The sequence below is a fragment of the Erithacus rubecula genome, assembly GCF_903797595.1.
Source record: "Erithacus rubecula genome assembly, chromosome: 31".
NCBI lineage: Eukaryota > Metazoa > Chordata > Aves > Passeriformes > Muscicapidae > Erithacus > Erithacus rubecula.
In genome coordinates, this window is record NC_136682.1 from 518,782 (window position 1) to 544,954 (window position 26,173).

Below are 26,173 nucleotides of genomic sequence, written 5' to 3' on the forward strand. Positions count from 1 at the left end.
TGGTGCCGGTCCCGCTGTCCCCGGGCTGGCTGTGGTGGCGGTCCCGCTGTCCCCGTGCGGTGGTGGCGGTCCCGCTGTCCCCAGACTCTCTCCTCCTCCCCCCCCGTCCTGTCCTTGTCGCCCCCGGCCCGAGCTGGCGGATCTCGGTGCTCCCGGTGGGTAGCGGGGACTGGCGCCAGTAACGACCCCGCTCCGGCACCAGTAACTCCCTCGGACTGGCACCAGTAACGCCCGCGGAGCAGGACTGGCACCGAGCTGGAGCCGGGAGAGGCAGCGGCAGGGAACAGGGACTGGGACCAGTAAGGAAGGCACAGCAGATCCCACTGGGATCAGCCACTGGAACCAGTGATGGTCCCGGGCTGGCACGAGTAACGCCCCCGCCGGGACCGGCGATGAGCTGGAACCGGTGAGGGAGCGGTACTGGAATCAGCAGGGAACGGGGACTGGGACCAGTAGCGCCCCCAGACAGGGACCCGCAGGGAACCGGAACCGGGAGAGTTATCGGCAGGGAACGGGGACTGGCACCAGTAACATCCCTGGACTGGCACCAGTAACACCCGCGCACCGGAGCCGGCAGCCAGCGGGAACCGGGAGAGGCAGCGGCAGGGAATGGGGACTGGGACCAGTAAGGAAAACAGACTGGAACCAGTGAAGAGTTCAGAGCAAGTCCCACAGGGAGCGCAGACTGGGACTGGTAAGGACAGAGTGGGACCAGTAAGGAGGATAAACTGGCACCGGTAAGGAGGGCAGACCAGTAACCACAGGGAATGCAGACTGGAACCAGTAAGGACAGAGTGGCCCCGGTAAGGAGGGACTGGGACCAGTAAGAACACAAGACTGGCACCAGTAAGGACAGATTGGGACCAGTAAGGACAGAGCAGCCCCAGTAAGGAGTCCCCCAGCGCCCCCCCGGGCGGGAGGGTCCTGGCGGTGGCAGCGGGGCTGTCCCGTGTCCCTGTCCCCGTGTTCCTCCCCCAGCGGTGCCACTCTGCGCTGGCAGCGCCACCCGGAGGGACAGAGCCGCCCTCCCGCCGTGGGATTTGCCCGAATTTCCCGATTTTCCGTCTTTTTTCCAGGCAGGAAAATGCCCCCGAGCCCCGTGGGACCCCGGCGCCCCGAGACCCTGGGGGTCGGCAAAGCCATCGCCGTCCTCACCTCCGGGGGGGACGCGCAGGGTAAGGGAACCCCAAACCCCAAATCTCCAGGAGCCCAAATCCCCGCGACTCCAAAACCCCCGGGATCCAAAACCCCGCCCCAAATCCCTAGAAATCCCCCTAAATTTTTCCCCCCTCTTCCTAAAACTCCCCAAATCCCCCGGGATCCTGAAATCTCTGGGATCCCAAAACCTCCCGAAATTCCCCCCCAAATCCCTAAAAGTCCCCGCCAAATCCCTAAAATCGCTCTTTCTGGGGTAAAAATTGGGATTTTGATCCCACAGCCGTTAGAGTTTTCCCTGGACTGGGGTTTTGGGAATGACCTTGGCGGGATTTTGGGGGTCGGGCGGAGCTCGGGGGGAGTTTTGCGATGCCGTGGGGGGGGGATCGACTGTGACAAAATTCGGGGAGGGGGATCCAAGGGGACACTGGTGGCACTTTGGCTTTGAGCCAAAATAATCGGCATTGCTCAAACTTTCGAGGATTCATCCCCAAATTTGGGATTTTTCCGGGGGTCCCAAGCAGGGGGGCAGACGGACATAGGGGGGTTCCAGGCCGGGGTGGCCCCCCCGGAGTGTCCCCTCCCCCCTCCCCCGCCACCGTGTTTGTCACCCGTGTCAGGCGCTGCCACCAAAGGTCACCAGGGCAAAAATAACCCAGGGGGTGGCAGCTGCAAGGGGGGAGAAAGGGGGGGCCGGGGGGGCCGGATTTGGGGTGTCCCCTGGGGGGAGCGTGGGGGGAGCAGCACCACAGGGTGGTGGCAGCCGCAGGGGGGTGACAGGGTGGTGGCTTTGGGGATGTCGCCGGGGGGTTGCAGGGGTCCGGCGGTGACAGCGATGTCCCGCAGGGATGAACGCGGCCGTGCGCGCCGTGGTGCGCGTGGGGCTCTACACCGGCTCCAAGGTGTTCTTCGTGTATGAGGTCAGTGCCAGCCCCAAACCCAAAATTCCACGTCCCCACCATAACACTTGGGAAAAGGTGACATTTAAGGACTGTCCACTCTGTCCCCTCAGGGTTACCAGGGGCTGGTGGACGGCGGCGAGCACATCAAGGAGGCCACGTGGGACAGCGTGTCCATGATGCTGCAGCTGGTGAGGGACAGGGACAGGGGGACACAGGGACACGGACAGGGACATGGACAGGCACAGGGGGACACTGGGGGATCTGCCTTTGGGCTGGGGGGGCACTGGTGTGCTCCTAGTTTGTCCCTTACTGGCCCCAGTCTGAGCCCCAGCTTAGCAGAAAATTATCCAAAACCAGAGGTTGGATGGGGGGAGGAAGAGAGGGGCGGACACGGGGATGGACACGGGGATGGACACAGGGATGGACACAGGGATGGACACGAGGATGGACACAAGGATGGACATGGGGATGGACACGGGGATGGACACGGGAATGGACACAGAGATGGACACAAGGATGGACAAGGGAACGGACACAGGGATGGAGATGGGAATGGACACAGGGATGGACACAAGGATGGACACGGGGATGGACACGGGGACACAAGGATGGACACAGGGATGGACATGGATGGACACGGGGTTGGACACGGGGATGGACACAAGGATGAACACGGATGGACACGGGGACACAAGGATGGACACGGGGATGGATGAGGGGATGGACACGGGGATGGACAGAAGGATGGACAAGGGGACACAAGGACGGACATGGAGATGGACACGGGGATGGATGAGGGGATGGACACGGTGATGGACACAAGGATGAACACGGATGGACACAGGGACACAAGGATGGACACGGGGATGGATGAGGGGATGGACACGGTGATGGACACAAGGATGAACACGGATGGACACGGGGACACAAGGATGGACACGGGGATGGATGAGGGGATGGACGCGGGGATGGGATGGGGGGCGGACAGAGGGCTGGGCAGAGGAGGGGATGGACACAGGGACGGACAGACAGCCCCAAGGCCACGCTCCCCACGCCATCCCCAGGGCGGCACGGTGATCGGCAGCGCGCGCTGCCAGGATTTCCGCACGCGCGAGGGGCGGCTCCGCGCCGCGCGCAATTTGGTCAAGCGCGGAATCACCAACCTGTGCGTGATCGGCGGCGACGGCAGCCTCACCGGGGCCGACACCTTCCGCGCAGAGTGGGGCGGGCTCCTGGCAGAGCTGCTCAAAACCGGTACGGGGGCACACCGGGGGAGCCCCGGAACCACGCCGGGATGAGGGAGAGGGGCAGAGGGAAAGGGTTGGAGCCGAATCGGAAAGGTTTGGGCGCAAAAACGCACAAGAATTCAGGTTTTGGCACGCTAACGTGATGGGGTTTTCCCTACTAGTGGAAGTTTAGGGCGTCTTTGTCCCGAGGGGACATTTTGGAGGGGGGGCACAGGCATAACAGGGGTGCGTAAAGGTTTGGTTCCAAATCAGGATGTGAAACTCAAAAAATGCTCTTTTCCCCTCACTAATTATGGAGATTTGTGGGACTGTTGAAGATATTTTGGGGGGTAACACAGAGGAAGAAGAGGGTGTTCTTCAAAACAACAGGGTGTGGCACCCAAAAACTGGTGTTTTTTTCCAAAAACGGAGATTTGTGGCACCCCTTCCCCCTAAGGTGACATTTTGGAGGAGTCCCACATTAGGAAAAGGAGGTGTGGAAACCTTTGATCCCAAAAGAATTTTGCTTCCAAAATTTAGTTTTATCACCCAAAACTTAACGTTTACCCCCCCCCTAACAACCCCTGCGGCACCTCCACCCCCCGAGTGACCATCTGGGGGTGACGCCCCCCCTCGTGCCCGCCCCTTCCCCAGGTGGCATCACGGCGGAGGAGGCGCAGCGCTCGAGCCACCTGAACATCGTGGGCATGGTGGGATCCATCGACAACGACTTCTGCGGCACCGACATGACCATCGGCACCGACTCGGCGCTGCACCGCATCATCGAGATCGTGGATGCCATCAGCACCACGGCACAGAGGTGACAGCAACGCCCTTGTTGTCCCCACCCCCCTCCCCCCCCCCGCCATGTCCCTGTTTTGGGTGGTTTCGGGCGGGTGACACTTTGTTGTCTCCGCAGCCACCAGAGGACGTTCGTGCTGGAGGTGATGGGGCGGCACTGCGGGTATGTACTGGTGGCAGCTGGGAGGGGGTTTTGTCAGCCCTAAAATTGGGGGAAGTGGCTCAAAAGCTGGTTTTGGCCCCATTTCAGGTACCTGGCACTGATCACGGCCCTGGCCTGCGGCGCTGATTGGGTTTTCATCCCTGAGTCACCCCCTGAGGACGACTGGGAGGAGCACCTGTGCAGGAGGCTGACCGAGGTGGGATGGAGGGATGGATGGATGGATGGATGGATGGATGGATGGATGGATGGATGGATGGATGGATGGATGAAGACAAGGGGAGAATCTCCCCCTGTTCCCATCCCTGTTATCACCCTCTGCTCCCCCAGACCCGTGATGGTGGCTCCAGGCTCAACATCATCATCGTGGCCGAGGGTGCCATCGACAAGCACGGCAAGCCCATCACCGCAGACGACATCAAGGCTGTGAGTGGGGACAGGGGGACACAGGGGACATGGGTGACAACCCTCTTTCCCCCCCTCCTTTTGGGGCCAGTCCCAGAGCTCTCCTGTGTCCCCACAGCTGGTGGTGAAACGTCTGGGGTACGACACCAGGGTGACCATCCTGGGCCACGTCCAGCGCGGGGGGACCCCCTCCGCCTTCGACCGCATCCTGGTGGGCACCTCCTTCCTCACCCTGGCCCCAAACGAGGGGACCTGGAGGTGACAGCTCCCACCCCCGGGAGGTGACACCCCTGTGTCCCCTCAGGCCAGCAGGATGGGTGTGGAGGCTGTGATGGCGCTGCTGGAGGGGACACCGGACACACCAGCCTGCGTGGTCAGTCTGTCCGGCAACCAGGCCGTGCGCCTGCCCCTGATGGAGTGTGTCCAGGTGGTGAGTGGGGGGACACTGGGAGTGGCCCCAGGCCCAGCCCAGGGATGGTTCCCACACCTGAGATGTCCCCAAACCCACCCCAGTCCCACCCAGGAAACCCCAATCACACCCCAGGGACAGATCCTATCCCAATCCCCCTCTGTGCTCCCAGACCAAGGACGTCACCACAGCCATGAACGAGGGACGCTTCGAGGAGGCGTTGAAGCTGCGGGGCCGGTGGGTGGCACCTCCCTGTCCCTGTCCCTGCACCCCAATGCCCTCAAAATATCCCAAACCCCCCAATTCCCCCAATTTTCAGGAGCTTCCAGAACAACTGGAACGTCTACAAGCTGCTGGCTCACATCCGCCCGCCTGCCACCAAGGTAGGGGGGCACTGGGGAGGGGCTGGACCCAGCACACCCCAATCCCACCCCAACCCTGCTGCTGTCCCCAAGGCCCACTGTGCCCCTGTCCCTGTCCCCAGAGCGGGTACACGGTGGCTGTGATGAACGTGGGTGCTCCAGCTGCGGGGATGAACGCGGCCGTGCGGGCGACCGTGAGGATCGGCCTCATCCACGGGCACCGCATGCTGGCCGTGCACGACGGCTTCGAGGGGCTGGCCTCTGGCATGGTGAGACCCTGCTGGGAATGGGGACATCCTGCTGGGAATGGGGCTGGCCTCTGGCATGGTGAGACCCTGCTGGGAATGGGGACATCCTGCTGGGAATGGGGCTGGCCTCTGGCATGGTGAGACCCTGCTGGGAATGGGGAGACCCTGCTGGGAATGGGGCTGGCCTCTGGCATGGTGAGACCCTGCTGGGAATGGGGAGACCCTGCTGGGAATGGGGACATCCTGCTGGGAATGGGGCTGGCCTCTGGCATGGTGAGACCCTGCTGGGAATGGGGACATCCTGCTGGGAATGGGGCTGGCCTCTGGCATGGGGAGACCCTGCTGGGAATGGGGCTGGCCTCTGGCATGGTGAGACCCTGCTGGGAATGGGGACATCCTGCTGGGAATGGGGCTGGCCTCTGGCATGGTGAGACCCTGCTGGGAATGGGGACATCCTGCTGGGAATGGGGCTGGCCTCTGGCATGGTGAGACCCTGCTGGGAATGGGGACATCCTGCTGGGAATGGGGCTGGCCTCTGGCATGGGGAGACCCTGCTGGGAATGGGGAGACCCTGCTGGGAATGGGGACATCCTGCTGGGAATGGGGCTGGCCTCTGACATGGTGAGACCCTGCTGGGAATGGGGACATCCTGTTGGGAATGGGGCTGGCCTCTGGCATGGTGAGACCCTGATGGGAATGGGGACATCCTGCTGGGAATGGGGCTGGCCTCTGGCATGGTGAGACCCTGCTGGGAATGGGGAGACCCTGCTGGGAATGGGGAGACCCTGCTGGGAATGGGGCTGGCCTCTGGCATGGTGAGACCCTGCTGGGAATGGGGACATCCTGCTGGGAATGGGGAGACCCTGCTGGGAATGGGGCTGGCCTCTGGCATGGTGAGACCCTGCTGGGGTGGGAGATCCTGCTGGGAATGGGGTTGGGATGCTGAGATTCCTACAGGGAATGGGGTTTTGGATGGATTCGAGGGGCTGGCCTTCGGGATGGTGAGATTCCTATAGGGAAAATGGGCTGGGAAGTGTAGGATGGGTTTGAAGGGTTGGATTTCACAATGGGAAGATCCCTGTGGGAAAAGGTTGCAAGAAAAGGGCCTGGAAAGGGGCAGTTGAGCCCCTGCAGGGATGTGGATTCCTCAGGAATCTCTTGGGATGGAGATGTTTAACCCCTGTCCAAACTCCAGCCCTGCTGTGGGTCAGATCTGCTGCTGTCCCCGAGCCAGGGGACATTGTGTGACCCCAATATGGCTCTGATAGGGCTGGGGGACACTGTGTCACCTCAGTGTCACGCTGATAGGGGTAAGGGGGGGCCAGTGTGACCCCAGGTCTTCCTCCCACCCCATTAACCCCTTGTTTCCTCCCCCAGGTGGAGGAGATTGGCTGGAATACCGTGGGCAACTGGACAGGGCTGGGAGGATCCAAACTGGGCACCAAGAGGTGACTCCCTGCCCCCCCCCACCCTTTGGGATCATTTGGCCACCCTGGTCAGGCTCATCCAGGGGGGATTCCCCTTCCCAGGACTCTGCCCAAAAAATATTTCGAAGAGATCAGCGCCAACATCACCAAATTTGGGATCCACGCGCTTGTAATCATCGGTGGCTTTGAGGTCAGTGGGGCTTGGTCTGGGGCGTGGTCAGGGTGTGGTCAGTGTCCCCATTGTCCCCTGATTGTCCTGCAGGCGTTCACGGGAGGCCTGGAGCTGGTGGAGGGCCGGGCACGCTTTGAGGAGCTCTGCATCCCCCTGTGCATCGTCCCTGCCACCGTCTCCAACAACGTCCCCGGCTCCGACTTCAGCATCGGCGCCGACACCGCGCTCAACACCATCACCAACGTGAGAGCCAGCACCCCAAACCCCATCACCAGAGACCCCAGCACCCCAAACCCCATCACCAACGTGAGAGCCAGCACCCCAAACCCCATCACCAGAGACCCCAGCACCCCAAACCCCATCACCAACGTGAGAGCCAGCACCCCAAACCCCATCACCAGAGACCCCAGCACCCCAAACCCCACAGCCCAAACCCCATCACCGTGAGAGCCAGCACCCCAAACCCCATCACCAGAGACCCCAGCACCCCAAACCCCATCACCAACATGAGAGCCAGCACCCCAAACCCCATCACCAACGTGACAGCCAGCACCCCAAACCCCATCACCAACGTGAGAGCCAGCACCCCAAACCCCATCACCAGAGACCCCAGCACCCCAAACCCCATCACCAACGTGAGAGCCAGCACCCCAAACCCCATCACCAGAGACCCCAGCACCCCAAACCCCATCACCAACGTGAGAGCCAGCACCCCAAACCCCATCACCAGAGACCCCAGCACCCCAAACCCCATCACCAACATGAGAGCCAGCACCCCAAACCCCTCCTGATCCCAAACCCCATCACCAACGTGAGAGCCAGCACCCCAAACCCCTCCTGATCCCAAACCCCATCACCAACGTGAGAGCCAGCACCCCAAACCCCTCCTGATCCCAAACACCATCACCAACGTGAGAGCCAGCACCCCAAACCCCATCACCAGAGACCCCAGCACCCCAAACCCCATCACCAACATGAGAGCCAGCACCCCAAACCCCTCCTGATCCCAAACCCCATCACCAACGTGAGAGCCAGCACCCCAAACCCCTCCTGATCCCAAACCCCATCACCAACGTGAGAGCCAGCACCCCAAACCCTTCCTGATCCCAAACACCATCACCAACGTGAGAGCCAGCACCCCAAACCCCATCACCAGAGACCCCAGCACCCCAAACCCCTCCTGATCCCAAACACCATCACCAGAGACCCCAGCACCCCAAACCCCACAGCCCAAACACCATCACCAGAGTGAGATCCCAGAAGTCCCCAAATCCCCCTGACCCCAAAGCCCTTATCCCACCACCACCACGATGGAAATCCCCAACTCTCCTGCCCTCAAACCCTTTTCCTGACCCCAAATCCCCCATTTCAGACATGTGAGCTAACCGAGCAGCCTGAGGCAGGCACCCAGGCCCCAAATCCCATTTCCTGACCCCAAATCCTGCCCCCTCTGCAGACGTGTGACCTGATCAAGCAGTCGGCCGCGGGCACCAAGCGCCGCGTGTTCATCATCGAGACCATGGGTGGCTTCTGTGGCTACCTGGCCACCATGGCGGGGCTGGCAGCCGGTGCTGATGCTGCCTACATCTTCGAGGAGCCCTTCAGCAGCCGTGACCTGCAGGTGGGCTCAGCCCTGTCCCTGTCCCCGGTGTCACCAGGGCTGTGCCAGCAGCAGCTCGCCACTCCTGACTGCGCTCCTGACCCCGCAGGCCAACGTGGACCACCTGACAGAGAAGATGAAAACCTCGGTGAAAAGGGGGCTTGTGCTCAGGTCAGCCCTGGGTTTTGGGGGTGAGCTTGTGCACCCTGTGGGACTGGGTTTGGGATCAGGGGGATTGGGGTCTCGCTGTGGTGAGGGATTTGGGATCAGGGGAATTGGGGTCTCGCTGTGGTGATGATGTTTGGGATCAGGGGGATTAGGGTCTCACTGTGGTGAGGGGTTTGGGATCAGGGGAATTGGGGTCTCACTGTGGTGAGGGGTTTGGGATCAGGGGAATTGGGGTCTCACTGTGGTGAGGGGTTTGGGATCAGGGGAATTGGGGTCTCGCTGTGGTGATGATGTTTGGGATCAGGGGAATTGGGGTCTCACTGTGGTGAGGGGTTTGGGATCAGGGGAATTGGGGTCTCGCTGTGGTGAGGGGTTTGGGATCATTGGAATTGGGGTCTCACTGTGGTGGGGGGTTTGGGATCAGAAGATTGGGGTCTCACTGTGGTGAGGGGTTTGGGATCAGGGGAATTGGGGTCTCACTGTGGTGAGGGGTTTGGGATCAGAAGATTGGGGTCTCGCTGTGGTGAGGAGTTTGGGATCAGGGGAATTGGGGTCTCACTGTGGTGAGGGGTTTGGGATCAGGGGAATTGGGGTCTCACTGTGGTCAGGGGTTTGGGATCAGGGGAATTGGGGTCTCGCTGTGGTGCCAGTGTTTGGGATCAGGGGAATTGGGGTCTCGCTGTGGTGCCAGTGTTTGGGATCAGGGGAATTGGGGTCTCGCTGTGGTGCCAGTGTTTGGGATCAGGGGATTGGGGTCTCGCTGTGGTGAGGGGTTTGGGATCAGGGGATTGGGGTCTCACTGTGGTGGGGGGTTTGGGATCAGAAGATTGGGGTCTCACTGTGGTGAGGGGTTTGGGATCAGGGGAATTGGGGTCTCGCTGTGGTGCCAGTGTTTGGGATCAGGGGAATTGGGGTCTCGCTGTGGTGCCAGTGTTTGGGATCAGGGAATTGGGGTCTCACTGTGGTCAGGGGTTTGGGATCAGGGGAATTGGGGTCTCGCTGTGGTGAGGGGTTTGGGATCAGGGGATTGGGGTCTCACTGTGGTGTCAGTGTTTGGGATCAGGGGATTGGGGTCTCGCTGTGGTGAGGGGTTTGGGATCAGGGGATTGGGGTCTCGCTGTGGTGCCAGTGTTTGGGATCAGGGGATTGGGGTCTCACTGTGGTGAGGGGTTTGGGATCAGGGGATTGGGGTCTCGCTGTGGTGAGGGGTTTGGGATCAGGGGAATTAGGGTCTCGCTGTGGTGAGGGGTTTGGGATCAGGGGAATTGTTTGGGATGGGGTAAACTGTGGGATTTGGGCCTGACCCTGTCCCTGCTGTAGGAACGAGCGCTGCAATGAGAACTACACCACGGATTTCATCTACAACCTCTACTCGGAGGAGGGCAAAGGGGTTTTTGACTGCAGGAAAAACGTCCTGGGGCACATGCAGCAGGTGGGAATTCCCTGGGAATGAGGTGAGGGTTTGGGAATTCCCCTGGGAATGGGGTTGGGGGATTTCCCTGGCTCACCTGGGTTCTGCTGGCACAGGGAGGCAGCCCCACCCCTTTTGACCGAAATTTTGGCACCAAGATGGGAGCCAAGGCTGTGGCCTGGGTCACCGGGAAGATCAAGGAGTGCTCCCGGCACGGTGGGTGCTGCTGGTGGGGGGATCCCACAGGGACCCCAGAGTGACCCTGCATTCCCAAAACACCCTCACCTGGGATTCTGGGGGTGTTCTCTGCTCTGGATGATCCCAAACATTCCCAACATCCCCTCCCACATTCCTGTAAGGTCCCAAATATTCCCAACCCCTGCTCCAGGAGGATCCCAAACATCCCCAACTTCACTTCCTAGGTGCTCCCCCTTTCCTTAACATTCCCAAACATTCCCACCCTTTCCTCCCACATTCCTGGAAGATCCCAAATAGTCCCAACCCCTGCTCCAGGAGGATCCCAAACATCCCCAACTTCACTTCCTAGGTGCTCCCCCTTTCCTTAACATTCCCAAACATTCCCACCCTTTCCTCCCACATCCCTGTAAGGTCCCAAATATTCCCAACCCCTTACTCCAGCAGGATCCCAACTCCACTTCCTAGGTGCTCCCCCTTTCCTTAACATTCCCAAATATTCCCACCCTTCCCTCCCACATTCCTGGAAGGTCCCAAATATTCCCAACCCTTACTCCAGAAGTATCGAAAACATCCCCAACTTCACTTCCTATGTGTTCCCCCTTTCCTTAACATTCCCACCCTTCCCTCCCACATTCCTGGAAGGTCCCAAATATTCCCAACCCTTACTTCAGGAGGATCCCAACTCCACTTCCTATGTGCTCCCCCTTTCCTTAACATTCCCAAATATTCCCACCCTTCCCTCCCACATTCCTGGAAGGTCCCAAATATTCCCAACCCTTACTCCAGCAGGATCCCAACTTCACTTCCTATGTGCTCCCCCTTTCCTTAACATTCCCACCCTTCCCTCCCACATCCCTGTAAGTTCCCAAATATTCCCAACCCCTTACTCCAGCAGGATCCCAACTCCACTTCCTAGGTGCTCCCCCTTTCCTTAACATTCCCAAATATTCCCACCCTTCCCTCCCACATTCCTGGAAGGTCCCAAATAGTCCCACCCCTTACTCCAGGAGTATCGAAAACATCCCCAACTCCACTTCCTAGGTGTTCCCCCTTTCCTTAACATTCCCACCCTTCCCTCCCACATCCCTGTAAGTTCCCAAATATTTCCAACCCTTACTCCAGGAGTATCGAAAACATCCCCAACTTCACTTCCTAGGTGTTCCCCCTTTCCTTAACATTCCCAAATATTCCCACCCTTTCCTCCCACATTCCTGGAAGGTCCCAAATATTCCCAACCCTTACTCCAGCAGGATCCCAACTCCACTTCCTAGGTGCTCCCCCTTTCCTTAACATTCCCAAATATTCCCACCCTTCCCTCCCACATCCCTGTAAGTTCCCAAATATTTCCAACCCTTACTCCAGGAGTATTGAAAACATCCCCAACTTCACTTCCTAGGTGTTCTCCCTTTCCTTAACATTCCCACCCTTCCCTCCCACATCCCTGTAAGTTCCCAAATATTTCCAACCCTTACTCCAGGAGTATCGAAAACATCCCCAACTTCACTTCCTAGGTGTTCCCCCTTTCCTTAACATTCCCAAATATTCCCACCCTTTCCTCCCACATTCCTGGAAGGTCCCAAATATTCCCAACCCTTACTTCAGGAGGATCCCAACTCCACTTCCTATGTGCTCTCCCTTTCCTTAACATTCCCACCCTTCCCTGGCACACCCCTGGTGGATTCCAAGGGCTCCCAGCTGCCTCCAGGAGTCTCCCAAACCCCCCTGTGTCCCTGGCAGGGCGGATCTTTGCCAACACCGCCGACTCCGCCTGCCTGCTGGGGATGCGCAAGCGCAGCCTGACCTTCCAGCCCATCTCCGAGCTGCGCCAGCAGACGGATTTTGAGTGAGTGTCCCTCCCTTCCCCAGGGGCACAGAGCTGGGGATCCCCTCCCCAGGGATGTCCCCAGCCTGTCCCTGCTCTGTCCCCCCTCCAGGCACCGCATCCCCAAGGAGCAGTGGTGGCTGAAGCTGCGGCCCATCCTCAAGGTGCTGGCCAAGTACAACATCGAGCTGGACACGTCGGAGACGGCACACCTGGAGCACCTGACCCGCAAGGTGCTGGTCCCCGAAGCCACCCTGTGACAGGGACAGTGGCCCAGCCCTGAGGAACCCCCAAAAATCCCCTTTTCCCACAGTTGTTTGGGGCTTTTGAGAGATTTTTATGGCGTTTTGCGAATTGGTCCCCAAGCAATGGAATGATGAGTTTGAGGATGGGTGGTGGAGGTTGAGGTTTTTAGGGTTAAAAGTCACGAAATGGTGTTGTTTCAATAAATTCAGTGCTTATTCAAGTGGTCCAGGTCTCTGTGAATCCATGGGAAGGCAAACTTGGATCACACTGACCCCAAATCCCTCCTGATCCTCAGGATTTCACTGCCCAGCACAACAAAGAGGGATACAAGAGGTGGAATTTGAGCTTTCACCCCCAAGTTCCTCCCAGAAAATAACAATGACAGTTTTTAACTGCTAAGTTTCACCTTGGAGAGCTGCTCTTCCACTGGACCCTGGAATAGATCCCCAAAACCAACACCAAAGGGTGAATTCCTGGTGGGAAACCTCAGGGAGAGCTTGAGGAGGTGGCAGGGAAGCCCTCAGCTCCATGTGGAGCTTTCTGGAGATTTCCTTGGCCCACAAGAATTGCAGAGTTCAGATCTAAACCTGGATCTTTGATTTTCACCCAATGCATCCCACATGAATTCTCTGCATCCCAACCCTCAATTTCCTGCCTTGCTTCCTTCCTCACAGGAGAATTTTCCTTTAAATCCTTCCTTTCCCAAGACAAAAAAAAAAAAAAACAAACCAGACCAAAAAAGGGGGAAAAACAGATTAATCCAACAGCTGGGATGTAATTTGCCATCAGAGAGATATTGTTCACTGCAGGAGGATGAAAGGACAGGGGGAGAAGTGGAGGGGCCAAAAGTGAGAGGACAAAATGGAAAAGGACAGGGGGAGAAGTGGAGGGAACAAAAGTGAGAGGACAAAATGGAAAAGGACAGGGGGAGAAGTGGAGGGGACAAAATGGAAAAGGACAGGGGGAGAAGTGGAGGGGACAAAAGTGAGAGGACAAAATGGAAAAGGACAGGGGTAGAAGTGGAGGGGACAAGATGGAAAAGGGCAGGGGGAGAAGTGGAGGGGACAAAAGTGAGAGGACAAAATGGAAAAGGACAGGGGGAGAAGTGGAGGGGACAAGATGGAAAAGGACAGGGGGAGAAGTGGAGGGGACAAGAGTGAGAGGACAAAATGGAAAAGGACAGGGGTAGAAGTGGAGGGGACAAGATGGAAAAGGGCAGGGGGAGAAGTGGAGGGGACAAGATGGAAAAGGGCAGGGGGAGAAGTGGAGGGGACAAAAGTGAGAGGACAAAATGGAAAAGGGCAGGAGGAGAAGTGAAGGGGCCACAATGGAAAGGAACGCGGGGAGGAAATGCCGGCGGCGCTGAGGGGCCGGGGGTCCCGGGTGGGCAGGGGGAGCAGCCAGCAGCAGGGGTCCCGCTCAGGTGAGCAGCAGCAGGTAGTCCTTGAGGCAGGCGGGCAGCGGCAGCTGCTGCACGGCCTGGGGCAGGAAGCGCAGGCCCAGCGAGCGGCGCACGGCGCAGCGCGACAGCGCCTGCAGCGAGCCCGGCGCCGCGCACAGCCGCCACAGCCGCTGGCACAGCTGCGGGTCCCGCGCCACCTCCCAGGGCAGCCGCCCGTCCTGCCGCAGCTCCAAGTGTCCCGTGGCCCTGTGCAGCAAATCCAGGCAGGAATCCTCGCGCTCCGTGCCCAGGCCCCGCACCAGCAGCGCCACCAGCCGCGACACGGGGCTCTGGCCCTTGAGGTTGACCACGCGCGCCTCGGCGCCGAAGTCCAGCAGCACGCTGACGCTCTCCAGGTTGCCCTTCATGGCCGCCCAGCTCAGGGGGGTGTCGTTGTTGTAGTCCAGGGCGTTGACCAGGGCGCCGTTGGCCAGCAGCGCCCGCACGCACTCGGCGTTGTTCTTGAAGGCCGCCCAGTGCAGCGGCGTGTCCTTGTTGCCGTCCAGGGCGTTGGGGTTGGCGCCGTACTCCAGCAGGATCTCCACGCAGGTCTCGTCCTTTTCTGCTGCGTAGTGAAGGGCTGTGCGGTTGTAGCCGTCCAGGGCGTTCACCTGGGGGAGAAAATGAAGGTTGGAGAGGCTCCAGATGGAGCTGGCAGCAGGGTAACAGTCAAAGGTGCCAAATGTAAAAATAAAAAAAATGAGGAAGGGTTTTTAGCCCAGCAGCCAGGGTAAAAAATCCAGCAAATTTAGGGTTTGATTCTTCCTTCCCAGTCTCCCAAAATGACAGCCCAAATATTTTTTTTCAATCCTATCTCCTTCTCAAAATCTCAGCGCAAACATTTAGGTTTTAATTCTCCCTCCTCAGCCTCCCCAACAGCTCAGCACAAAAATTTAGGTTTGAATCCTTCCTCTGCTCCCAAAATCTCAGCCCAAAAAGGAACAACAATTTCCCTGATGCTACTTTGTGAGGAGTTACAAACACATAGAATATCGTACAAGGATCATCAAATCCAAGCCCTGGCCCTGCACAGGGCACTCAAAAATCCCACCTGGTGCCGTGAGCATTGCCCAAACCCCAGTCCCTGGAGCTTGTGCCCCGTGACACTGTGGGAATAACTTTTTCCCAAAATCCAACTTGAACCCATCAGCTCTAACCCCAGCTGTTTATCAGCTCCTCCTGACTTCCCCACCCCTTTCCTCGGCATTTTCCATCAGTTTTCAGTTTTTCCAGAGCTTTACCTCGGCTCCTTTTTGCAGCAGGAGCTCCACGCAGTCGGCATCAGCCACCATGCAGGCGCAGTGCAGGGGTTTGAGGGTGCCGTGCAGGCAGTTCACATCGGCGCCCTGGGGAGCACAGGAACCCCCCCGAGTCAGGAACTGCCCCCTTCCATCCCTTCAGAAAGGGTCAATTCACACAAACCCCGGCGGTTTGCAGGAACCGCCTCGGAGTCAGCAAATCCCACCCCTTCAGAAAGATTGAATCCAGAGAAATCCCGGGGGTTCATTCCCAAGAACGCTCCCGGTCTCAATCCCGGCTCCTCCTTGTGTTTCACCAATTCACTGTCACCAAACAGCGCCACACACCCGGGGGTCCGGAGTGGGGAAGGAAAAGCTTAGAGTCCCTAAACCAACGCGAAAATGCCCTAATCTTCCCCTCTCGGGACCCGAGAGAGTGGGAGTGCCCAGGGAGGCTCGGCAGGGACCGGGACAGCGGGGACAGCCCGGAGCCGCCGGGGGCCCGGAGCAGCCCGGCCGGGCCGCGGGAGAGGCGGGACGTCTCACCCGGCCGATGAGATCCTCCACGTTGTCCCGGGGGAAGGAGCGGATGGCGGCGATGGTGCGGATAAGGCGCTCGGACAGCGAGTATTTGCTCTGGATGCTCTGCATGATGTACCACATGGCGCGGGCCGCGCCGCGGCATCCCCGGCCGGCCCCGCCGAGCCCCGCGCCGCACCCGGGCCCGGGTCGTACCGCAGGAGAGTCCAGAGGCGGAGCCGCGGTTGTTGCGGAGGAATTCGGAGTGGTTCCGGGTGGTTTTGGGGTCCCCGGGCCGCTCTCGGAGCGTTCCCGGAGCAGCGGCGACCGCAGGCCGAAAAGGACGCGGAAATGCCGCTAACGGAAAGTGACATCAAGGCACGTGATCAGCCCCGCCCTCCTCGCCGCCAATCCGGCTCCGGCGCTCCCGCTGCCCCGCCCTCCCCGTGCTTTGCTTCCAATCCCCAGCACCGACCGCCCTTACGCCCCGCCCCTTAACGGATTCCCACCAATCGGCGCTTCCCTGCGTAACGAAGGCCCTCGCACTCGTAACCCCCGCCATTGTAACCCAATTTCCCCCGTTGTTCCCCAATTGTCCCCCAACCCTCGTTTTCCTCTTTTGCCACGCCCACATCGAGGCACCAACCAATAGGAACGCAGCACCGGCAGCACAACCGGTGGAGGCCACGCCCCTCCCGCCCCCCGGCCCCACAAACGGACACGAAATAGCCTCGAAATCGGCATCTTTTTAATTCATTTTTTAAAAATTAATCTTCAACTTCTGCCTCCAGCCAGCCCCAGGGAAGCCCCGGAGCTCCGGTGCAGGAGCCCCGGATCCCTTCAGAGGTCCCTGTTTGTCCTTCATGGCCGTGGATTGGGATCCCACCGGGAGCGCCCGTCCCTCGCCGGCCGCAGGGCAGAGCCCTAAATAAAGGAAAATGGTCCTGGCTACCGAATTTCGGGGTGGCTACCGTATTTTGGGGTTGGCTACCGAATTTGGGGATGCGGCTACTGAATTTTCCCAGTACTCCCAGTAACACCACGCCCAGTAACCTCAACCTCCCCTCCCAGTGCTGCCAGGAATCCAAACACTCTCCCAGTAACCACCCCCCACTTCCAGTCCCTCCCGGTAACCCTTCCCAGTTTATGCCAGACCCTCCCAGTGCCCCCAAATCCCTCCTGGTGCTCCCCACATCCCCTCCCAGTCCCTCCCAGTGCCCCCAGTACCTGCCCCTCGCTTGTCCCAGCCGGGGAGGGCACTAAGGAGGGAAAAAGGCGTTAAGGGGTTTTGAGGTCACCCCACAGAGCAGGGTCAGCGCTGAGGGGTTTCTCTGGGAGGGCTTGGGGTCCTGTAGGGGGTTTGGGGAGCTCCGGGCTCCTTCCATGGGGGGTTGGGGGTCTCTATGGGGAGAGATCAGGGGTTAGGGGCTTTTGGCATCTCTGTGGGGAGAGATCAGGGGTTTGGGGTCCTATAGGGGCTTTTGGCATCTCTATGGGGAGAGATCAGGGGTTTGGGGTCCTATAGGGGCTTTTGGCATCTCTGTGGAGAGAGATCAGGGGTTTGGGGTCCTATAGGGGCTTTTGGCATCTCTGTGAGGAGAGATCAGGGGTTTGGGGGTCTATAGGGGCTTTTGGCATCTCTGTGAGGAGAGATCAGGGGTTTGGGGTTCTATAGGGGCTTTTGGCATCCCTGTGAGGAGAGATCAGGGGTTTGGGGTACTATAGGGGCTTTTGGCATCTCTGTGAGGAGAGATCAGGGGTTTGGGGTCCCTCCTTCGAGATGAGGAAAGGGGGTAAGGGTTGCAGCTGAAGGGTGGTGCTTGGGGCATTATTTTGGGGTAAATCCTGAAGGATTTGGAGTTGCTCACCCATGCTAGAGGCCAGAGGGGTCCCTGAATCTCTGTAGGCTACGCCAACCTGTGGGGGGCACGTCAAACATTATGGGAGCCCCCCTATTTTGGGGTGGCCCCAATTTGGGGCGAGGTCTTACCTGCCATCTTGGGGTACTGTGGGACCGGGGGGGCTCCAGTGAGGACAAGCGGCTGCAAAAGAGGGGTGGGAGGTTTTGGGGACCCCCCCCTTTGCAATTGGAGGAATCCCACCCCAAATTTAGGATGTCCCACCCTTACCTGACCACTTGGCTGCTCAGCTGCCGGCGGGGCTGTATGATGACTGGAAGGGAGACAGAAAATTTGGGGAGACCCCTGTGAGCAAGGAGGGGATGGGGAGGGGTTTTAGGGTGTGGAAAATCTCTTTAAAATTTTGGGGGGCACTTACCTGACTGTGTGGGGGAAGGATGGGGGGTGCTGCTGCAGCTGTGCCAGTTCCAGCCTGGGGAAAGCTGTGGGGAGATTTGGAGGGCAGTTTTGGGGGACGGGAAGTTTGTTGGGACAGTTTGGGGGTGAGAGGAGGGACAGGGGAATTTTGGGGGGCAGTTTGAAAGTGAGGGTAGGGGAAGGGGGGCTTCGGGGAGCAGTTTGGGAGTGAAGGTAGGGACAGGGGGGTCTTTGAGGGGCCAGTTTGGGAGCCAGGGAAGGGGGAGTTTGGGGGCCAGTTTGGGAGCCAGGGAAGGGGGAGTTTGGGGGGCAGTTTGGGAGCCTGGGAAGGGGGAGTTTGAGGGGCAGTTTGGGAGCCTGGGAAGGGGGAGTTTGAGGGGCAGTTTGGGAGCCAGGGAAGGGGGGCTTTGGGGGCAGTTTGGGAGCCAGGGAAGGGGGGCTTTGGGGGCCACCTGCGTGCGGTGCAGCTCCGCATTCTCCCGGCGAAATGACTCCACCTCCCTGAGAAGGAAAACAGCCAGAAGGATGAGGATTCACCAAGGTGTTGACCAAGGAGTGCTGCCTCACCCACATGCCCAGAGGAGCCCAAGATGGAGGATTGCCCCCCTATCATGGCGTCCCACTCACCTCCTCATCTCCCCCATCTCCTTTATGACCCTCTCCAGGTCCGCCTGCACCTGCCGAATTCTGTCCCGCTGTGCATCCACCTTCAGCTGCGCCTGTGCCAGCTGGAACTGGCACACCTGGGGACACAGGTCACCCCCTTGGACGCCCCCGTGTGTGGGGCTGGGGACAGTGATGGAGCCTCACCCCCCCCCCTCACCTGTGTCCTCCTCACCTTTGTGATTTGGGTGAAGTGCTTGAGGGCGAGGTCCACCGGGTTCTTGAAGAAAACCTTCACCTCTGGGCGCATCTGTTGGGCGTGGGGGTGTCAAAAGGATGGGAAATGGCAGGGGGGAAAGGCTGGAAAGGGGTGAGGGTGAGGGGATGTGGGGCACAACATGGTGGGCCCTTGCCTGCTGCGACAGAGGCAGGTAGTGGCAGGAGGTGGCACAGACCGGGCAGGGACCTGTGGGAGGGAGAGAAAAAAGTGAGAAAAGTGTGAGAAAAATATGTCCGAATGTCCCAAAAATTGTGTTCCTTGAGGAAAATGGACCATTTCCTCTCATTTTAGGCAGGATCCTCCATTTCCCATGATTTAAAGGACAGAAACCAAGAGGAAAGTCTCTTTCCCAATATTCTAGGAGCCCAATTTATTTGCTTGAGTTGAAGTGAACCCTTGTTTCCCCCTTGAACAAGTGAACCCCTTGTTTTAAGGGGTTAAATTGAAGGAAACTCCCCCTTCCTCAGCATTTTAAAGGCTTAAATTGAGGGTTTCCCTCAGTTTTACCAGTGGCCCCACAGTTCTCGCACAGGATGTGGCCGCAGGTGGTGATGGTGAACTGGGCGCCCTCTTGGCGAAAGCAGCGCCAGCAATGGAACCAGTCCATGGCCGCCTCCAGTGCCTCCACACACCAGAGCCTGGGGAGGAGTGAGGGGAAAAGGTGAAGGGAAAAGGGTGGGAAAAGGTGAGAGAAAAAAGGGGTGGAAACGTGAGGGGGAAAAAGGTCAGAAATATGAGGGAAGAAGGGCTGGAAGTGTGTGGTGAAAAAGGGCGGGAAATGTGAGGCGGAAAAAGGCCAGAAACGTGAGGGGGGGAAAAGGGCCAGAAATGTGAGAGGAAAAAGGATGGGAAACGTGAGGGGAAAAAAGGGTTGGAATTGTGAGGGGGGAAAAGTGCCGGAAAAGTGAGGGGAAAAAGGGCCAGAAATCTGAGGGGAAAAAGGATGGGAAACGTGAGGGGGAAAAAGGGTGGAAATCGTGAGGGGGGAAAAGGATGGGAAGGAAATGTGAGGGGGAAAAAGGGCGGGAAACGTGAGGGGAGAAAAGAGCGGGAAACGTGAGGGGAGAAAAGAGCGGGAAACGTGAGGGGAAAAGGGCCAGAAATGTGAGGGGAAAAAGGATGGAAACGTGAGGGGAAAAAGGATGGAAACATGAGGCGGAAAAAGGACGGAAATATGAGGGGGAAAAGGATGGAAATGTGACAGGGAAAAGGGCAGGAAACGTGAGGGGGGGGAAATGGTGGAAAAAGGATATAAAAAGAGCAAGAAAGGATAGAAATGAAAACAGTGAAAAATGTGAGGAGAAAAAGAGCCATCTGGATGGGGACATGGATACCAGGATGGGGGACACCAGAATGGGGACACCAACACCTGTGGGGACTCTCAGTGGGGATAAGGCAATTGGGATGGGGATAAGGACACCAAGATGGAGATGCCATGAGGGGTCAGGATGAGGATGGAGACACCAGGATGGGAACAGGGACACCAGGATGACCCTGTGGGGACGCTGGGATTGGCATGGAGACACATGGATGGGGATGTTGGGACACTGTGATGGGGACATTGGGATGAAGACGCTGGGATGAGGACCCCAGGGTGGGGACAGGGACTCCATGACGGGAATGGGGACCCCAGGGTGGAAATCCTAGGACTTGGACACACAGATCTGATACTGTCAATAAAAGGTGCCCAAGCAGCCTCATCCCACCATGCGGATTTGGGGACATCAGCTGGGGAGTGACGACAGTCCCCCTGTGAGGTTTTGGGGTCACTCCCAGTGATTCCAGTATGGCCATATGGAGCTTTTCCCATCCTCCAGGAAGCAGTGCCTGGGGTGGGGGAAGGCGACGGGGACCCCCTACTCCTACCCCAGCACCCCCAAACCCTCTGGGGGGCTCAGGAGATAAAAGTGCACAAGGAGCACCCCAAAACCCCAATCCCACAATCTCACGATTCTCAGCCTCGTTGTGTAATTCCAACCATTTTTAATCCTTGGTGGCGGGAGGGAGGGGGGCAGGAAAAGCACCCCCAGAATATCGGGTGAGGGCCTCGGGGTTTGGAGGGTGCAGGACGCACCCCAGAACCTCAATCTTACTATTACCTGACCCCAAAATTCCTGCATGCCACTGCTGAACCCTCCAGGCCCTCGTGAGGGGGAATTTGGGGGGGGACACCCCAAAACTCCGGTCCCGCTACCCCTCAGTGCCGCTATTCGGGATTTCGCGATCCCTCCTTGTGTAATTCCAACCATTTCTGATTCCCGAGGGCGGGGAGACACAAAACACCCCCATGAACCCTCCGGGGGGTCGATCGGGGGTTTTTGGGGGCGCAGGGCTCACCCCGCAGCCCCGATCCCGCCGGCCGCGGAATCCCGGGATGCCGCCGCCGAGCCCTCCGCCCCCGTTGCGTAATTCCAACCATTTTTAATTCCCGGGGGGGCAGGAAACGCGTCGCTGCCGTTACACAAAGCAGGAAGGTGGGGGAGAACTTTGGGGGGGCCCCCTTGTCTTTAGTCCCCCCAAACCCACCCTGTCCAACCCCCCCCCCCCCCCACCCCCCGGCCCGATCCATTTCCCGCTTGGAAAACATCCCCCCTTCCCAAAATAACAAAACCCCGACAATTCGCGGAATCCCCGCAATTCCCCCCCACTCAAAACCGGGCGGTTCGGGGGTGTCCCTGCTGGCACCCGCCCTTTTTTTTTTCCCCCATAGGGGTTCCCCCCGCCCAAATTCCCGTTTTTCCAAGGTTTCCCCCCCGCTTTTCCCAGCGTTTTTCCCCCGCTTTTTTCCCGGCGGCGCATCCGGCGGGGAATGGGATGACGGGACCTTCCTGTTGCCGGCCCCGCGCCCGCCCCGCAGCTCCGAGCCCGCCGGGACCCCCGGAGCCGCCCCCGGGCCCCTGCGGAGCCCCCCCCGGCCCCTCCCGAGTCCCGGAGCCGCCGAGGTGAGTGGGGGGCGCGGGGGGAGCGCGGGGAAGCGCCGGTTTTGGGGGGAAAGGGGAGGGAAAAGAGATGAGACCCCCCCTCAAAAAAAAAAAAAAAAAACAAATTGGAAGACCCCCCCCCAGTTTGGGATACACCGATGCTGGATTTGGGTTGGGGGAGGCGATGGCGAGGGGGCGCCGTTGGGGGGTTGGGAATGAGGGAAAAGGAGAGTGGGAATTCTGCCGCAAAAAATTTGGGAGACCCACCACCCCCCCCCCCCAATTGGAGATATCCCCGGATTTGGATTTGGGATGGGGAGGCGATGGAGGAGGGGTGGCAAAAGATTTGGGACGTGGGGGATGTGGATGAACGGCGGGTTTTGGGGGTGGGGAGGGGAGGGAAGAGAGCGGGGACTCCCCCAAAAATATTTGGGAGACCCCCTCCTTCCAAGTGGGGATACCAGGGATGGATTGGGGCCGGGGGACGGAGGGGGCGGTGGAAATGAGGCGCCGTTTTTAGGGATGAAAAAGATGGAAAAAGGAGAACACTCTCTCTCTCTACCCCCCCCCACCCCCTCCTTCCCCCAAATTTAGGAGACCCCTCCCCGATTTGGGATACCCCGGTCTTGGATTTGGGAGGGGGGGAGGCAATGGCAGGGGGCAGCAGTGGAAGGGGAGGAGGGAGGTGCCGTTTTTAGGTTTGGAAAAGAGGAGAGTGAGGACACCCCACAAAAAAATTGGGAACACCCTCCCGCAGTTTGGGATAACCACTCTCCTGGATTTGGGAGGGGAGATGGATTTGGGGCTGGGGAGAGGGATCAGGTGCTGCTTTGGGCGGCAGAAAGAGGGAAAATGAGAGTGGGGACCCCCAAAAAAATTGGGATATTGCCATGTTGGATTTGATGGGGGGGCTGTGGATGAACCATTTTGGGAGGGGGGAGCAGGAGAGGGGGGAATCCCTAAAAAAAACCTGGGAGTGTCCCCCAGTATTGAATTTGGGGTGGGGAGTGAATTTTGGGGAAGGTTCCTGGGGCTCAGTCTTTCTTTTGCTCTCCCTTCCCAAAATTAAAGAGGGTGGGAAGCAAAATGGGGGTGACTGGGGGTAATTTGGGGAGACTCTGAGTGATTTGGGGAACCCCGGGTGATTTTGGGGGGCACTGGGTGACCCCCCCTTTGTAACCCCCCCAATCTGTGTCCTTCCATTCCTCCTCCCCCCCAGATTTTGGGGGCTGAGTCCAGAGCAGCTGTGGGACCCCCCCAAGACCACCAGAGAGCAGGTGGGGGAGGAATTGGGGATTACACGGTGTTTTGGGGGGGCACAGAGGGATTTGGGGTCACACAGAAGGATTGGGGGGACACAAAGGGATTTTGGGGTAAATGAGGATATCTGGGGGGGCACAGAGGGATTTGGGAATGTGGAGGAGTTTGAGGTTACACTGAGGGATTTGTGGGGACATGAAGAGATTTGGGGTGATGCAGATTTTGGAGGGAACAGGTTGGGTGGCAGAGAGGTTTTTGGGGGGATGACAGGGGGGCATGAGGGTATTTGGGATCACCCTAAATGGTTTGGGGGGGGGTAACACAGGAGGATTTGGGGGGGTACAGGGAAATTGAAGGGATTTTAGAGTCACACTGAGACATTTGAGGGGCACATCAGGAACCAAGATCTAAACAATCCTTTGGAATTGGGGGCTGTGTGGGTTTCTGCAGCTTGGGGGGGGGGTCCTGTGGGGTTTTGGGGTGCTCAGGGCCCCCTTTGATGCCACAGCCCCCCCGGGAGCCCCCATGGAGCAGGATGAGCCAGACGTGGTGGAGCTGCAGGACTCGGATGAGGGGGACGTGGTCCGGAGGGTCTTCATTGGTGAGGGGGACACCCCAAAAGTGGATGGGGGGGGGGATTGGGGGGCTCCAGATATCCCAGAAAGGGGGTAAAGGAAATTCTGGGGGGGGGGGTCCAGGCACCCCAAGAAGGAGGTTTAAAGCACTTCTGGGGGTCTCCAAACACTGGTGGGGGTAGAGGCATTTGAGGGGGTTTAAAACCCTTTTGAGGGGATTCCAGACCCCCCAATAAGGGAGTATGGGGAATTTTGGGGGCCTTCAGGTACTTTGGGGTGGCTCCAGAGACTCCAGGAGGGGGCATAACCCATTTTTGGGGCACACAGGCCCTTTCTGGGGTGCACTGGACACCAGGAGGGGGCCACAGCCCCTTTTGTGCCCCCTCTTATGTCACAGTGAAGATTTGGGTCAGGGATCCAGCCACATTTTGGGATTCAGTGAACATTTGGGATGGGGATCTAACTCTTTTGGATCACTATGAATATTTGGCCAGGGGTGCAGCCCTTTCTGGGATATAATGAACTTTTGGTCAGGGGTCCAACCCCTTTCTGAGGCTCAACAAATATTTGGGGAGAAGGCCCAGCCCCTTTTTGGGTCACAAGAAACATTTGGGGAAGGGTTCCAGCCTTTTTTGGGTCAAACAAACCTTTTGGGGAGGCTGCAGGCAAACCGGGGAGGCTCCAGGCACCCTTTTAGGGCACAAGGAGCATTCGGGGAGGGGGAGCCCAACCCGTTTTCGGGGTACAATAAACATTTGGGGTGGGGTCGCAGCCCCTCCCGTGCTCTCACCCCCTGCCCGTGCCGCCCCCAGCCGACGATGGCATCGTGAGCGACGGCGAGGCCGAGGTGCTGCCGCACGAGATCATCCGCACGGTGATCCCGCACAGCCCCCTGCGCCCCGCGCCGCCCCGGGGGACCCCCGGCCCGGCCGCGGGGGGCTCCGAGGAGGGCGGGGGGCGGCGGGGCGGGGGCCGCCAGCGCCCCTTCATCTGCAACGAGTGCGGCAAGAGCTTCAGCCACTGGTCCAAGCTGCTGCGGCACCAGCGCACGCACACGGGCGAGCGGCCCAGCACCTGCGGCGAGTGCGGCAAGAGCTTCTCGCAGAACTCGCACCTGGTGCAGCACCGCCGCACCCACACCGGCGAGAAGCCGTACAGGTGCGGCCACTGCGGCAAGAGCTTCTCCTGGAGCTCCAACCTCATCCAGCACCAGCGCATCCACACCGGGGAGCGCCCGTACGGCTGCGCCGAGTGCGGCAAGAGCTTCACGCAGAGCAAGAACCTCATCAAGCACCAGCGCACCCACGCCGGGCCGGGGGCGGCGCGGCCGCGGCGCTGCGCCCACCCCGCGGGCGCCGCCAGGGCGCTGAAGGGGCCGCGGGCGGGGGGCGAGGGCGAGGGGGCCGGCGGGCGGCGAGAGCGGGCGCGGGCAGGAGCCGCTGATCTGCGTGGAGTGCGGCGAGAGCTTCGCCCGGAGCGCCGCGCTCAGGAGGCACCGCCGGGGACACCGCCCGCTCTTCGTGCCCTGAGGGGACGCTGCAGAGGGCACAGGGACAGTGGGACGCTGTCCCCGCTCTTTGTGCCCCGAGGGGGGCACGGGGACAGTGGCACCGGCGTGTGGGGACACAAGGACAGTTGGGGGCATCGCCTGCTCTCTGTGCCCTAAGGGGAACCCCGCAGTGGTGACGCAGGGACAATTGGACAATGCTCCGGTTGTTGGTGCCCTGGACACGCAGACTGTGGGACACCCTGGTGAGGGACACAGCGACTGTGCCACAGACAGGGGACATCGTGTCACCATGGCAGGGGACGCACGGAGTGTTTCATGGGCGGGACGTGGTGACTGACCTGGGGTCACACGAGTTGTGGCACAGGTTTAGGGATTTGGTGACACCGAGCTGGGAGACAGTGGGGGGTACCTGGACTGGGACAAGGGCAGGACACGGTGACTCCAAGGTGGGGACACACGGACAGGACAGTGACACAGAGCTGATGTCCCCAAACCCACCCCGTGCCCTGTGTCGGCCTCGGTGCCCCTCGCTGTCCCCTGTCGGTGCCACATCCCAGAGCTGTAAATAGGGGAAGGGGGGAGGGACACGAGGGTGGGACCCCGGGGGCGGGAGGTGACACCGGGACGCCCGTGTAGGGGTGGGGACCCTGGGGTGGGGGGAGGTGACAGCGGGACCCCCCTGTGTGGCGGGGAGAGGGCATGGACGGGGCCGGACTGTGAATAAAGTGTGTTGGGGGACCTGGGTGTTGGTTTTGGCGGGTGACAAAAATGGAGGTGGCAAAAGTACCCCAAGAGGGGAGGGGGGAGAATAAAAACCCCTGGAGGAGGGAGGGCAAAA

The 26,173-nt window shown here is 59.4% G+C and overlaps 4 protein-coding genes across 9 annotated transcripts; 2 read left to right on the forward strand and 2 right to left on the reverse strand.

Annotated features, from left to right (window-relative positions):
• The first annotated feature begins 969 nt into the window (after positions 1 to 969).
• PFKM (phosphofructokinase, muscle) lies at positions 970 to 12,932 on the forward strand. Its single transcript, XM_079329312.1, has 22 exons — positions 970 to 1,175; positions 2,002 to 2,075; positions 2,168 to 2,245; positions 3,122 to 3,311; positions 3,938 to 4,103; positions 4,203 to 4,247; positions 4,335 to 4,443; positions 4,575 to 4,670; positions 4,768 to 4,860; positions 4,954 to 5,079; positions 5,231 to 5,295; positions 5,378 to 5,441; positions 5,543 to 5,689; positions 7,046 to 7,116; positions 7,198 to 7,285; positions 7,358 to 7,510; positions 8,724 to 8,888; positions 8,977 to 9,038; positions 10,356 to 10,467; positions 10,563 to 10,662; positions 12,382 to 12,487; positions 12,579 to 12,932. Exons 1-22 carry the CDS (start codon positions 1,085 to 1,087, stop codon positions 12,724 to 12,726), a joined length of 2,349 nt encoding a protein of 782 aa, XP_079185438.1. The 5' UTR covers positions 970 to 1,084; the 3' UTR covers positions 12,727 to 12,932.
• Positions 12,933 to 14,110: 1,178 nt separating this feature from the next.
• On the reverse strand, positions 14,111 to 16,290 carry ASB8 (ankyrin repeat and SOCS box containing 8). Its single transcript, XM_079329239.1, has 3 exons — positions 15,938 to 16,290; positions 15,395 to 15,499; positions 14,111 to 14,764 (listed from the first exon to the last, which is right to left on the reverse strand). The coding sequence occupies exons 1-3, from the start codon at positions 16,052 to 16,054 to the stop codon at positions 14,132 to 14,134; spliced, it is 855 nt and encodes a 284-aa protein (XP_079185365.1). The 5' UTR covers positions 16,055 to 16,290; the 3' UTR covers positions 14,111 to 14,131.
• A 348-nt stretch (positions 16,291 to 16,638) lies between these two features.
• On the reverse strand, positions 16,639 to 19,699 carry LOC306813580 (E3 ubiquitin-protein ligase RNF212B-like). Of its 6 annotated transcripts, XM_079329081.1 has the most exons (10): positions 19,577 to 19,699; positions 19,025 to 19,255; positions 18,814 to 18,929; positions 18,639 to 18,687; positions 18,188 to 18,251; positions 18,040 to 18,082; positions 17,901 to 17,952; positions 17,779 to 17,827; positions 17,138 to 17,169; positions 16,639 to 16,834 (listed from the first exon to the last, which is right to left on the reverse strand). In XM_079329081.1, the coding sequence occupies exons 1-8, from the start codon at positions 19,674 to 19,676 to the stop codon at positions 17,784 to 17,786; spliced, it is 699 nt and encodes a 232-aa protein (XP_079185207.1). In that variant the 5' UTR covers positions 19,677 to 19,699; the 3' UTR covers positions 16,639 to 16,834; positions 17,138 to 17,169; positions 17,779 to 17,783. The 6 variants fall into 6 exon arrangements, with proteins under 6 accessions (XP_079185207.1, XP_079185208.1, XP_079185210.1 ...); XM_079329082.1 differs by lacking the exon at positions 17,138 to 17,169; XM_079329084.1 differs by lacking the exon at positions 19,577 to 19,699 and having other exon boundaries at positions 19,025 to 19,238.
• Positions 19,700 to 21,983: 2,284 nt separating this feature from the next.
• LOC306813581 (uncharacterized protein) lies at positions 21,984 to 26,038 on the forward strand. The gene is made up of 3 exons (XM_079329086.1): positions 21,984 to 22,011; positions 23,759 to 23,851; positions 24,638 to 26,038. Exons 2-3 carry the CDS (start codon positions 23,776 to 23,778, stop codon positions 25,489 to 25,491), a joined length of 930 nt encoding a protein of 309 aa, XP_079185212.1. The 5' UTR covers positions 21,984 to 22,011; positions 23,759 to 23,775; the 3' UTR covers positions 25,492 to 26,038.
• The last annotated feature ends 135 nt before the right edge of the window (positions 26,039 to 26,173 follow it).

Coding starts and splice junctions, on each gene's coding strand:
- PFKM (XM_079329312.1), top strand. CDS start 1,085: ATGCCCCCGAGCCCCGTGGGACCCCGGCGCCCCGAGACCCTGGGGGTC. Junction 3,312..3,937: donor GGCAGAGCTGCTCAAAACCG/GTACGGGGGCAC, acceptor CCCCTTCCCCAG/GTGGCATCACGGCGGAGGAG. Junction 8,889..8,976: donor TCAGCAGCCGTGACCTGCAG/GTGGGCTCAGCC, acceptor CTGACCCCGCAG/GCCAACGTGGACCACCTGAC.
- LOC306813581 (XM_079329086.1), top strand. CDS start 23,776: ATGGAGCAGGATGAGCCAGACGTGGTGGAGCTGCAGGACTCGGATGAG. Junction 23,852..24,637: donor GGTCCGGAGGGTCTTCATTG/GTGAGGGGGACA, acceptor TGCCGCCCCCAG/CCGACGATGGCATCGTGAGC.
- ASB8 (XM_079329239.1), bottom strand. CDS start 16,054: ATGTGGTACATCATGCAGAGCATCCAGAGCAAATACTCGCTGTCCGAG. Junction 15,500..15,937: donor TGGAGGATCTCATCGGCCGG/GTGAGACGTCCC, acceptor TGTGCTCCCCAG/GGCGCCGATGTGAACTGCCT. Junction 14,765..15,394: donor TGCTGCAAAAAGGAGCCGAG/GTAAAGCTCTGG, acceptor TTTCTCCCCCAG/GTGAACGCCCTGGACGGCTA.
- LOC306813580 (XM_079329080.1), bottom strand. CDS start 19,676: ATGGACTGGTTCCATTGCTGGCGCTGCTTTCGCCAAGAGGGCGCCCAG. Junction 19,256..19,576: donor CGAGAACTGTGGGGCCACTG/GTAAAACTGAGG, acceptor TCCCTCCCACAG/GTCCCTGCCCGGTCTGTGCC. Junction 18,083..18,187: donor TCCTTCCCCCACACAGTCAG/GTAAGTGCCCCC, acceptor TCTCCCTTCCAG/TCATCATACAGCCCCGCCGG.